Source organism: Leptodactylus fuscus, chromosome 5 (assembly GCF_031893055.1).
Source record: "Leptodactylus fuscus isolate aLepFus1 chromosome 5, aLepFus1.hap2, whole genome shotgun sequence".
NCBI classification, from domain to species: domain Eukaryota; kingdom Metazoa; phylum Chordata; class Amphibia; order Anura; family Leptodactylidae; genus Leptodactylus; species Leptodactylus fuscus.
In genome coordinates, this window is record NC_134269.1 from 68855687 (window position 1) to 68869077 (window position 13391).

At 44.1% G+C, this 13391-nt stretch overlaps 1 protein-coding gene across 3 annotated transcripts in view; it reads left to right on the top strand.

Moving 5' to 3' along the window:
- Positions 1–8456, top strand: part of TP53BP1 (tumor protein p53 binding protein 1) — a 58641-nt gene extending 50185 nt beyond the window's left edge. For all 3 annotated transcript variants that reach the window (XM_075273356.1, XM_075273357.1, XM_075273355.1), the window contains 7 exons: positions 1838–2029; positions 2535–2753; positions 4938–5138; positions 5288–5382; positions 6167–6366; positions 6454–6599; positions 8065–8456. In XM_075273356.1, coding sequence (XP_075129457.1) covers positions 1838–2029; positions 2535–2753; positions 4938–5138; positions 5288–5382; positions 6167–6366; positions 6454–6599; positions 8065–8252 — 1241 coding nt within the window. In that variant the 3' untranslated portion in view covers positions 8253–8456. The remainder of the gene's footprint in view (positions 1–1837; positions 2030–2534; positions 2754–4937; positions 5139–5287; positions 5383–6166; positions 6367–6453; positions 6600–8064) is intronic.
- Positions 8457–13391: the final 4935 nt, after the last annotated feature.

A 13391-nucleotide genomic window follows, 5' to 3' on the forward strand; every position in this document is an offset into this window, starting at 1 on the left:
CTCCGGAGGTCTCCCCCCAGATTGGGCAGCCACCCTTACCCAGGTTACTAGCATCTTTTCCAGACTTAATCGGGATGTACTTCAGCCATCCTGGTAGCCCCACATCGGCCCCACCAGGCCTGGTATGCAGATCTCATATTCCTGCTGGCAGATGCTCCTTAGCCTCTTCCTCTGTTATCTTTCTCAAGGGCCGCTTTTCCACCTTACCTCAGCTGCATTTATTGACGTGGCCGTTGAAAGGTCCTGATGTGACAATGTTTTTCGGAGCCTATTGTCCAGATCATGCTAAGGCCTGAAAACACCAGTCTGCATTATCACATGTCGATGGCCTACATCTCATGGTGTTAGGGTAATGACTTCCATCTGCTGTGCTTCTCCCCCCTGGATCCTGGCTTTTCTTCAGTCCAGTCTGATCCAAGGTCTTGTTCTGTCTTCTTTCAGGGTCAGTGCACACAGAGCTTTTTGGCATCAAAATCAGCACCAAAAAACCCTGTGTGCACTGACCCTTACGGGGCAGGTTTTCTGCCCTATTTCTCTTTCAGAGACACCTGGCCTTCTGGCCTCAGGTGAAGAGCTTTCTGTAGGGAGTGGCACACTGTACTCCTCTCTACCATCCTCCCATGGAACAGTGGGACTTTTGAGCTTGTCCTTCAGGTGTCTCAGGCTCCCCTTTTTGAGCCTTTGGTGAGATCTCTCTTCGCTTTCTGTCCTGGATGGTTTCATTCCATCTCTTCCATACGTAGGGTCTCCACTCTGGCTGCCCTGTCTCAGAAGCCTCACTTTCTGGTTCTCCGTTAGGACAGGGCTGTCCTTCTACCACCTCCTTCTTTACTCAGGTGGTTACTTCCTTCCACGTCATCGTGGATATACTTTTTCTGCCCAGACCTCACCCACTTGAGTGATCTTTTCATTGCCCAGATCGGGTAATCCGGGTCTATTTTTCTCGTTCGAATGCCTTGTTAATTTTCTCTGAGTGCCCTTGTAAGAGCCTGGCTACTTCCAAGGCTTCTATCTCCAGATGGATTTGGTCTGTTATTGGGGAGGTCTATCGGTTCAAGGATTGACCACCTCTTCATATGACCGCTCTTCCCTGAGAGCTGTAGGCTCCTCCTGGGCTGTTTGGCATCAGGCCACCGCCGCATAGGTTTGCAAGGCTGCCACATGAGCCACTTTCACCATACCCATTTTGTAGCCTCTACCGATGCCAACTTGGGGCATAAGGTTCTGCAGCAGCTGTTCACTAGGCTCTCATGGCTGTGCAGTTCCCACCCTCTGGGACTACTTTAGGACATCCCATAGTGCTGTGACCCCAATTAAATTAAATAAGTGAAAAAATTGGATTTGTGTACTTACCGTAAAATCCTTTTCTTGTATTGATTAGGAGAAACAGATCTCTTTTTCCCTTTTTTTTTTTTTTTTTTTGTTGTTGTTCCTGTCCGTGGCTGTTTTGGTTCATTTTTGGGTTCACAACATAGTGGTTTTGTGTTCTTATTTTTGGTTATTTGTGTATCTCTCCTACTGCTGCCAATAGCGTAAAGATGGACGGCACACCAAGATGTGCCAATATTCTTTCTTTTTATTTATCACAAGTGTAATTTATTGTAGAGCAAAACATTTTTCAGTCTAAACTCCCCGATGCCCCTGATCAGAGCCCGCAGAATTGCCAAAATCGAAGGATGAATATAGTAGTAGCTAAAGCTGAGTGTGTGTCGCCAGCAGTAACGGCAGAACGCCGAGGGAAAGAGCGCTCTGAGAGAAGGGATTTGTAGACTTTTTTTTATAAAGTCACTCATTATATTGCGATTTCAGTATAACCGTTTTGTTGCTTGATTTTCAGGAGTGGTGAAGGCGCACAAGAGAGATTCTGGAGAACTGTATTATTGCATTGAAAAGGAAGGTCAGCGGAAATGGTATAAAAGAATGGCAGTCATACTTTCTCTAGAACAAGGAAATAAGCTACGGGAACAGTTTGGGCTTGGCCCATATGAACCTTCTACACCATTGACAAAGGGATCAGACATAAGTCTCGGTATGTATTTTCTGCAGATTTTGCTAAGGGTTCTAAAATTGTATAATTCAAATCTGAACTGCAAAGAAATGTCACCTTTGGTTGCTTTTATGTGTGAGCTATATGGTAATTTTATTGCATCAGTAATGGAGTGCCAAATCCAGGAGAGGGTCAAAATACTGAACTGCAGGCCTTTCCATTATACCTCTTCTCGGTTTAGTCTCCACTTCACACATCGTTCAGGGTTTTTTCCTGCAATTTTTGCACCCAAAGCCTGCAGCTTTATCAATTGGTTACCTATTCTTAGGTTAGGTCTTCAATTGGAGGTTTGTGTACACTTGTTGATGTGACGTCATGTTCATCGGTCACATCACTTGTTTTACATCTAGTATTGTATTTTTTTTTTTTTTTTTTACTCTGTGTATGGTATTCAAAAGCCCTTTTATTTTATACAGACCTCTTTCATAGCTGTCCATTGTCTGTAGATTTTATTTTTGTGATATTTTGCTATTTTTTTTTTAAATAGATAATCTTGTAGAAGGAAAGCGGAAACGGAGAAGTAACTTAAGTGTGACAAGTACTTCGACTAGCTCAATGGCATCCAGCACAAGTACACCAACTCGGAAAGGATCGGAGACCCCTCGTAGCTCCCTGGGTGCACTCTCTGGTAAACGTAAATTGATCAGTACAGATGAGGAAAAATCTCCGGCTAAACGTGGACGCAAATCCCTTGTGATGAAGTCTGGTAAGAAAGGGTTAGCTTTTGATTATAAAACTATTTCCCATGAAATAAAAGAAATAGTAAACCTTGAAACTTTGTATACCTGAGTAGCCTTCTACTGTGCGTTGAACCTTGAATATGAAGGAGTGGTTCTTCAAACACGGTGTACAGATGTAGCAAGGATCGAATGAACCATTGTGTGCTACATTATTAACGCAATACACCACATGTTCGCTTGGTGCATAGGATGTTAATTTTATGGGCCGTGAGCTATGCCAAAACACTGTAGCTCAACATGGTGCATCTGTATATTCTGCTGGATAACTGAAAGAAATGTGAGAATAGCACCAAATACACGTCATTACACACTTCTTAATACAAATAATTTATCAGTTTATCGCAGTGACTTTGTAAAAATAGTAAAAAGGCAAAGTCGCTTATGCCTAGATGAGTAGTACAGTCATGTATTATTCTTAGCAGCGACACCTACAGTTTACGTGAACATGAAATATTAATGTCTAATATTAATGTGCTAAGAATGTCTGCCCTATATTACATTTGTATATACAGTGGGGCAAAAAAGTATTTAGTCAGTCACCAATAGTGCAAGTTCTACCACTTAAAAAGATGAGAGGCGTCTGTAATTTACATCATAGGTAGACCTCAACTATGAGAGACAAAATGAGAAAACAAATCCAGAAAATCACATTGTCTGATTTTGTAAGAATTTATTTGCAAATTATGGTGGAAAATAAGTATTTGGTCAGTAACAAAATTTCATCTCAATACTTTGTTATATATCCTTTGTTGGCAATGACAGAGGTCAAACGTTTTCTGTAAGTCTTCACAAGGTTGGCACACACTGTTGTTGGTATGTTGGCCCATTCCTCCATACAGATCTCCTCTAGAGCAGTGATGTTTTGGGGCTGTCGCTTGGCAACACGGACTTTCAACTCCCTCCAAAGGTTTTCTATAGGGTTGAGATCTGGAGACTGGCTAGGCCACTCCAGGACCTTGAAATGCTTCTTACAAAGCCACTCCTTCATTGCCCTGGCGGTGTGCTTTGGATCATTGTCATGTTGAAAGACCCAGCCACGTTTCATCTTCAATGCCCTTGCTGATGGAAGGAGGTTTGCACTCAAAATCTCACGATACTTGGCCCCATTCATTCTTTCATGTACCCGGATCAGTCGTCCTGGCCCCTTTGCAGAGAAACAGCCCCAAAGCATGATGTTTCCACCCCCATGCTTTACAGTAGGTATGGTGTTTGATGGATGCAACTCAGTATTCTTTTTCCTCCAAACACGAAAAGTTGTGTTTCTACCAAACAGTTCCAGTTTGGTTTCATCAGACCATAGGACATTCTCCCAATACTCTTCTGGATCATCCAAATGCTCTCTAGCAAACTTCAGACGGGCCCGGACATGTACTGGCTTAAGCAGTGGGACACGTCTGGCACTGCAGGATCTGAGTCCCTGACGGCGTAGTGTGTTACTGATGGTAGGCTTTGTTACATTGGTCCCAGCTCTCTGCAGTTCATTCACTAGGACCCCCCGCATGGTTCTGGGATTTTTGCTCACCGTTCTTGTGATCATTTTGACCCCACGGGGTGAGATTTTGCGTGGAGCCCCAGATCGAGGGAGATTATCAGTGGTCTTGTATGTCTTCCATTTTCTAATTATTGCTCCCACAGTTGATTTCTTCAATCCAAGCTGGTTGCCTATTGCAGAGTCAGTCTTCCCAGCCTGGTGCAGGGCTACAATTTTGTTTCTGGTGTCCTTGGACAGCTCTTTGGTCTTCACCATAGTGGAGTTTGGAGTCTGACTGTTTGAGGGTGTGCACAGGTGTCTTTTTATACTGATAACAAGTTTAAACAGGTGCCATTACTACAGGTAATGAGTGGAGGAAAGAGGAGACTCTTAAAGAAGAAGTTACAGGTCTGTGAGAGCCAGAAATCTTGATTGTTTGTAGGTGACCAAATACTTATTTTCCACCATAATTTGCAAATAAATTCTTACAAAATCAGACAATGTGATTTTCTGGATTTGTTTTCTCATTTTGTCTCTCATAGTTGAGGTCTACCTATGATGTAAATTACAGACGCCTCTCATCTTCATCACATTATACTGTAATGTGAGTAGATAGATGTCTTGTTCTTCAAACCAGTGTATTGGAAGTATTTGTACTAAAATTATTTGTGCTCTAAAGGTGCAGTGAAAGGAGAATTTATGAGCCCCAGTGAAAGTGGAGATGCCAGTGACCAAGCAGCACTTGAGGATTCCCATGGACCTTTACCCCAGAATAAGTTATTGTTCATGGGCTACTCCGTGTTACTGACATCGGCCACATCTAGTGACAAAGTTGGCAATCGTCTGAAGCAAAAAGAAATGAGCAGTGAAGAGGAAGAAGGTTAGTGTTGGCTTGTGAAAATCACAAAATACCTTACCACTTTTCTTTGTGAACTGCTGAACACATTCAACATTGTCTCTGGTCAGCTGGAAGGTTTATTTCCTGATTTCAAGAACCTTACAAGGGAGTTGTGCTTATTTTTATTCCAGAATACGTGGAGAGCTCACCTTATGACCGATCATACACAGAGGCACAAATTCGGGCAGGAGGAGGTGAAATCTTGAGCAGTTTCAGTGAAGCACTGGTAAGTGGAATAAGTTTAGTGTGATATTGTTGGGAGTTGTTTGTGTGTGTTTTTTTTTTTTTTTTTTATATGTTTAACAAATTATGCAACTGTGTCTATGGAGGCAGTTCTGACCAGGCTGATCATATTCTGGCCTTTGTTACTGCACAACACCTACTGTGATTGTAAGAGTATTTGACTAAAGTGGGTGTTCACACTTGCACCCCTGTCTGTCCGCCATGTTTCCGTCCTAATCCCTGAAGAAACTGGATAGGGGCGAGCAGTTTTAAAAGCCATACATTTGAATGGGTTTGTAAAGCAAACTGCCGGTGTTCGTATGCAGCTTCTTCTCCTGGAAACTGTTTTGTTTTTTTTTGTTTTTTTTATGGACACAAAATCTGACATGCAGGGCTTTGCCTGGAAACCATTTTTTTGGAACAGACACAGAGAGGGATAGGCTGCATATGGACACCAGCAGTTTGCTGAAAAAACCCATTCAAATAATGGGTTTTAAAACAGACCGCCAGCAAGCCGTCCCATATGCAGTTTCTCCAGGGATTAGGGCGGAAACCCCTGGGCGGACAGCAGGCACTAGTGTGAACGCTGCATTAGCATGTGACTGGCTTCTTGTGTGTTTATTGTAATGTAACAGTGAAAACATAAGAAAATAAGATGGAATGATTTATTTGGACCACTGGTGACGCCATGCATTCATGGAAGAGCCAAGTATAAAAGCATGAGAAGGTCTGCTGTAACATAAGGATTATATACATTACATTTATACTGCTTTTAATCTTCCCCATAGAGTAAAACTGGAACAAAATGTTTGCTGATTGCTGACCAGCATTGCCGGACCAAGAAATATTTTCTGTGCCTTGCCAGTGGGATCCCCTGTGTGTCTCACATCTGGGTGCAAGACAGTTGTCATTCTAATGAGCTACAAAGTTTCCACAATTATCTTCTCCCTGCCGGATACAGTCTTCAGGAGGACAGGATTCTCGAATGGTAAAACATTTATTGTGTGAACTTCCAGAAGATGCCTAGTTGGTTTTCTTAAACCATTGTTTCATTGCTTATATTGGGATTTTGCAGGCATGACTCTAAGCATACTTTTGATGGTGTGCGCTTTCTCGTGGTATCAGACCAGCAAGAAAACTTTTTGGAAATGTGGACAGAAGTAGTAATGGCTGGAGGTGCAGCATCAGCAAAACAACACAACTCTACAGATATCAACAAAGGTATGTTCAATACTTCTATAGTGTTCAGATACTCTTAGATTACTATAGGGGGTGCTGTATTCAAATGAATCTGGGTCCAAAATTTAAAAAGCATGCAGATGGTTTTCTCGGTACATTGATGGGCGGGGTTTCACTTGCTCTGCCATCTACTATGTTTGCAGTCAGTAATGAGGTATTGGTTGTAAATGAATTACCACAGTGTGAAGCTGATGTAGCAGAGCTGGATTTGAGTCAGTTTGCATTACATACAGAGGTAATGGACTCCCTATCTCAGCCCTTATCAGCCAAATTCAATTAAACTGACTGATAGAGCTCATTCACACGGAGGGCGGATTTTGGCACCGAGAGTGACACGGGGAGCTGCGTCACTCTCGGGTCAAAACCCGCCTGCCACGACAGTGGCTCAAATGAATGGGCCGACTCCGGAGATTGCTGCCGCCAGGCGGAATCCGCCTGAAGAAAGGGCAGCTTGCTTCAACATGCCGCTAGCGGAAAAAAGAACGCTAGTGGTCTCCATAGACCACCATTGTATGTAGCTGGATTTTGAGGCAAAATCTGCCTCCTTGCCCACTGTGTGAACTAGCCCATAAGTGGAAGAGCAGGAGATAAAACGGCTCAGAAATACCGAAGCACTCACACCCCCCCCCCCCCATCCCCTATCTGAGGAGCTCCGTTACTTGTCTGTGGCAGAGATAGACAGCTCAGAGCTGCTCCCAGCACTCAGCCTCCTTTCATGGCTTCACCTCTTGCTTTGGAAGATGGTCTTCCTGAGACTACTCCTCCAAGAAATCCTCTTTTAAGCCCAGGCCTGCCTGGCAGTCCTGCACCAAGTCCTCCTTTCAGGATCTCTGGCTTGCCAGTGTTGGCAACACCTGAGTCTAAGACGTGATGTCGACCGGCTACTCCATCAAGTTCTCCTCTCTTACAAACGGAAGATTTCTGTTGACTGCCTTCTTCCCTCACTTGAGTGACTGCCTTCAGGCTATGTCCACTCTTCAATGGCAGGGCCTCATTGTCCTCATCCCTGCTTCAGAGCATTTCCAGGGTTTTTATCCCAGCGTGTTCACCACTCCCAAGAAGTACGGCTTTCTCCGCTCCATCCTGGACCTAAAGGGGCTTACCAGGTTCATCTGTATATGCAGTTTCCGCGTGGAGTCCCTGTGGTCAATGGTGGCATCCCTAGAGACAGTGAATTTGGCGTCCATTGAAATCCACAATGCTTACTTCCACATTCCCATCAGTTTGTACAAGTTTATTTATCATATTTTTTTCTATTTATATATATATATATCAAAAGTGTGAAAATTGTTGGGGTAACTAGTGTTACAAAATATTTGATAAACCGCTGGCAAAGAAATGGTTAAGTTTTAAGAACCTCTTTTTTTTGCGACAGAGCCTGTACAATACCAGTGTGATTCAGTAAGTACATTTTAATAAGTGTATCCATTCTATTCATGTCTTCTAGATGTTGCTTTGGGCATTTATGATGTCGTAGTCACAGATCAGTCGTGTCCAGAATCCATCTTAAAGTGTGCCCAAGCCCTGGACCTTCCGGTCGTTTCTGCTGAATGGGTCATTCAGAGTCTCATCCACGGGGAGAAAGTTGGTTACAATAACCACCCGAAATACAAACACGACTATGTTACGAGTTAAGGAGACCACACTGCTCCCACTGCCCCTTTTTATCAACTTCTTTATTTTTTGCTGCTCCTTGCATTGTGCATATACTGTGTTTTAGATAGGTTTAAATGTTTGTGTAGTTTCCCCATTGTTTGCATGTGTTTACTTGTACATAGTTTTAACTGCTGGACTTTTATGATAAAAAAAAAAATAAATGTTAAATCTACTTGTTTTAAACCTGTTCTTCATGTTGAGTTTATGTACTGTATATTTAAATGAAAAAGATGAAACATTAAATCCCTGTTTGCAAATATATATAGTCAAAATTCTTAAGTGATATAAAGAGGGATGTTAATGGAGGTAGGACAGGAGCCAGGTCATATGCTGAACTACTGACTACTTTAAGGATTTGACCAAGGTGCATACAAACCTGCACACTAACTCCTCCTTCCCCTGTCGATGCAACCATATGCAGTCCTATACTTGTACCTGGTATATTCTTCACTTTCAGTAGGTGTAGATCCTCGAGTTACTAGATACAGCATTCAGATGTCACCAAGGTGATCCTTATCCCCCTTTTTGCCCTCTAAAGCCCTTTTAAGAATCATGTTTTTTTTCATTTATCAAGCAGAGTTACTCCCGTAGCCATATTTGGTAAGTGATGTTAAAGTGGCTGTAGGAGGTGATAGATTGCTCTGAGGAGAGGCATAAAATGGTAGTTGTAGACATCTGTACAGCAGCAGTCTATAATGTTGGCAGAGAGCCTAGACCTTACCAATATAGATATCTACTAGGTCAGTTTTCTCAAATAACCACGGCCTTTATAGGTTATATTAGCACACTGAACCTTAAAGGATTTCTGTTGCCAGAACCCAAGGGTGTTGCTGTTGCTCCAAAGCGGAATTAGAAATTTGATTTGTTGTATGATATGGTAAGGACACGTTATTTAGGAGGGCCAATGATATCTTTGGAGCAAGGATACTAGTTTTCTCTAATACTTCCCCTTCTTGCTCCTTTGTGCTACGTCTTTTCTTTGGTCTGTAGTGTCATCACAGACGTCACGTGGGTCAGGGTAACCTAACCCCCCCCTGCTCACCCTGTACTGCGCGATAGGTGCTGCTGTGGAGAAGGATGTACCTGACTGACTGTCAGGAACGCCCTTCTGACTGTAAAGAGCTACGGTACCGGGACCGATTGCGCTTTAGCCGGGGCACAGATCGGGAAAGCCGACAGTGCGCTGAATTGAGTACACTGTCGGCTTTCCAGCAGTATATAGAACTGCCTGTGCCCCAAACCATGAAAGGTCCTCTTTAAGCAATTACTACTTTTGCAGCTCCAGGAAACTGTGATGTGAAGATCAGTGAGGGTCCAGTATCTGGAACCCCCCATGGATCAGCTGTTAGATAAATGCAGCATCACGTGGCCTGTGAAGCAGAAGCAAAACTGCAGCTTCAGTTAAATTAATTTATACCTTAGAGCACATAAGTTAGTTTTATCATCATACTAGCTGGTACCCGCGACTTCGTCTGCGGTGATTGTAGAAGTGTGTATATACAGGTGTGGGTAAGGTTTTTGTAGTGTGTATAAGGTATGGGATATGAAATGAAACTTTGTATCTTGTTGTTGCTGTAATTCAGAGAATACTTGAGACTTTTGTGTTGAATGTAATTTGTATTTCAGCCGCTATACGGTGTTGGTATAAACTGTACATAGTGTCTTTGGGACAGAGGTATTTCAGGGTAATATACTTCGATATACGACATTGTATGAGTTGTTATTTTGCGCCAGTACATGTAAGTTTTGGGCACAGGATACTCTTGAGCAAACAACATAAAGTCTGGCCCTGTGCATGACAGTTTAGTAACTCCATGTGCCTCTTATTAATAGCAATTAACCCCATCATGTCCCTCACATTAACCCCTGTGTAAGAGTTACTGATAGAGATGAGCGAGTACTGTTGGGATCAGCCGATTCGAACAGTACGCTCGCATAGAAATGAATGGACGTAGCCGGCACACGGGGGGTTAAGCGCGCTGGCTACGTCCAAGTGGAAGTACCAGTTGCATCCATTCATTTCTATGGCGCGTGCTGTTCGGATCGGCTGATCCCAACAGTACTCGCTCATCTCTAGTTACTGATATGTGAGAGACTTGGAGGTAATAATTAAGTATCTTCATTACTGAGGTCTTTTATTAGTCCCTCCATATGTCTCACATATTGGTAATCTTTATATGAGGCACACGGGTTAATATGAGGGACATGATGGGGTTTAATCCTATTAATGTGAGGCACATGGAGTTACTGACACTAAACTAATAACCCCAAATGGCTGACATTAATGAGAATAGGAAGTAAAGGAAGGGAGCTGTGTGTTTCTTACTTTCAGTTTGCTAGCAGCTTCGGCAGGAGCTATCACTATAGCAGGCAGAGACTTGAGCGATTAAGCTCCACCCCCTGGGTTTCCTGCACATCTCTCAAAGGGGAATGTCCTTATGCCTCAGCTCTAGCAGCGCACTGAAGAGACTCGGACTTCATTTAAGTCTTGCAGGTCCTGTGCTGCTGGCGTGCCAGTGAAATATGGCAGGAGTGCCACTCTTGGCACGTGTGCCAGGGGTTGCTGACCTCTGCTGTAGGGGGTAATATGAATTTTGTGGCTTGCTATGGTCCAAAGTGTGTGAGATTGCAGAGATAGGGATGTGAGTTTGGGTTTTGTGGGGGTCCTGGGAAAAACGTATGTGCGCTATTGTGACGAAAAGTAGCCTATTGCGCAATCGAATGTAGGGACTATGTGGAAAATTTCAGCCAAATCGGTCGAGCGGTTTTTGCGTGATTGACTGCCAAACAGCCGAACATCCAAAGTCACAAACCCACAAACATTTCACATTTATAATATTAATAGGATTTGTACAGTGTGTGAATGAGATTGCATCCACTGTACTGTAAAGATTTTCTGGCAGGCAGAATATATACATGGACATGCACAAATTAACATTTCATGCACAGTGACCAATCAGAGCCAAGTTAAGAAAAAGCCACACCCTCAAATGTGAGCACATGGTGTGATGTCATAAAGACAAAGCTTGCATTCCTCACCCCCAGTGCACCTGCTGCAGTCTTGTCAGCACATAGATGCACAGTCTTCAGCTGCAGCTCCTGTGACCCACTTGTCAGTGAGTGCGTGCACACCTAGCCTAAATAACTCAAGATACTGTACACTAAGGAAAGCAAGGTTGGGCTCGGTTCACAATGAAGTTAGTATTTGAAATCTTCAAAAACTGATTTCGAACTGTCCGGATTAAAACCCAGATTTGAATGGGTTCTAAAAGTAATCTGTATCAGTTTGTGCCATTTCTGTCTAGTTTCTGCTTTTTTGTGCAGAGCGAAAAGTAGAACGGGAGGCTTCCAGGATAGGGTAGCCAATTCAGAGACCCAGCAGGTGGAAATGATTGCCTTCTGTCCTGTAAGTTTTCCTTCCTGGTGGCCAAGACAAAGGGAGAGCCTGTAGTGACTTATGGATGAGGTGGAGGTCCCGCAGAAGGATCACAGTGCACCACTCCCTGCAGGAAAGTCTTTATCTGTGGCCTGAAAGCCAGGGTTTTATGAAAAGGAATGAAAAAGGTAACACACCTGCCCTTTAAGAGAAGAAGAAAAGACAGAATCCCTGGTCTAGACTAGACTGGAGGAAAGTGGATTCCTGGGAAGGGAAAAGGTGTGTGTGGAAGCCATTGTGATGATGGATCCAGACAGACTGAGGTTTTCGGGCCTTGAGCAAGGTCTGGATAACAGACTCCAAAAACCGTAATGCCTCAGGACCTCGGCTTCAGCAGCCACTCTGATAAATGAAGGGGAGGTAAGGTGGGGTAGAACAGCGGACCATGAGACAGGAGGTCGGCTTACAGAGGAAGAGGCCAAAGATCATCTGCCAGCAGGTACATGATATCTGGGGCCACAAGAATAGCCAGAAACCCCTCAATCTTAAGCTTCTTGAGAACTCTGGGGCGTAGAGGTGGAAACAAGTAAAGGAGTCGGCACTCCAATAGCATTAGCAGCGATGACCCGAGGGGTCCTGGCTACATAGTGAGAAAGCTGGTGGTTCAAGGGGGAAAGTGAAGAGGTTGACCACCAGCATGCCCCACTGGGAGCCCAACTGGAGAAAGATCTGCTTGAGAAGTGAGCATTCGCCCAGGTAGAGCTTTTCTTGGCTTAGGTAGTCTGCTGCCCAGGAAGACCTTCATGCAGATGAGAACTTAAAAGAGGAATGTCTGGTGGACTAAGAGCAGGACTGCAAGGTAGATCTGACCTTGAAGGAGGGCTTCTCGGAGTGGGAGTCTCAAGACTGCCTTCTGAATTGAGAGGTTGAGCCATGAACAGAGCAAAAACACAGAGCGGCTGGAGGAAATCTGCTGTAAGGAGCTTCTCTTGGCATTTGCCAAAAAGCCTACCCTATTCATCCCAAGAAAAGGGAAGGGCCACGACTGCCTTCTTTGTTTCAGCATTCCATGATCAACTCCCAACGCTATGGCAAATTGACACTGCCTTGGCAGAACAGCGAGTTACTTCCAGAGAGGTATCACAGAGGTACTTTGAGGCAGCCAGTGGTGAGGCCTTTTAAAGCGGTTTGGCCTAAGAAATGCAGGCCTTGCTGACCCAAGATGTAGCAAATGGAGGAGTCAGCCGTCACCAAGGTGGCCTTGCAGAAGAACTTTCATGCACTCATCTGAGGTGGGGTAATGGTAGCCTCGGATAGCCTAGCTCTTGTGAGGTCCACCGCGGGAGGATGGCAGAATAAGATATCTTCATGGGAGGTCAGAGTTCTGGTTTTTTTGAGATATGGAGGGTATCTCTGACTGCACGGATGAGCTCCTTCATGGCAGAAGGATATGGATGGGACTAGCTGAGGCTCAGAGTTGGAGTCAGGCATTCCCAGGAGAAACAACCCGAGTAGGGGAAGACGAGGGGTACTGTATAAGTACTTACCCGATCTATCTTCAGGTGCTGCAGGGTCACCCCTTCAGTGACCTCACATGTGAATGGGGTCCCTGGCATTCCGGCTTTGGATACAACCTTGGGAAACCGACAAAGTGCTCAATAGAGAGCATCACTCTCAGGGGGTGCAACTAGTGTGGCGTCCATGCTGATGACCCCCTAATGATATACGTGAGAAAAATCCCC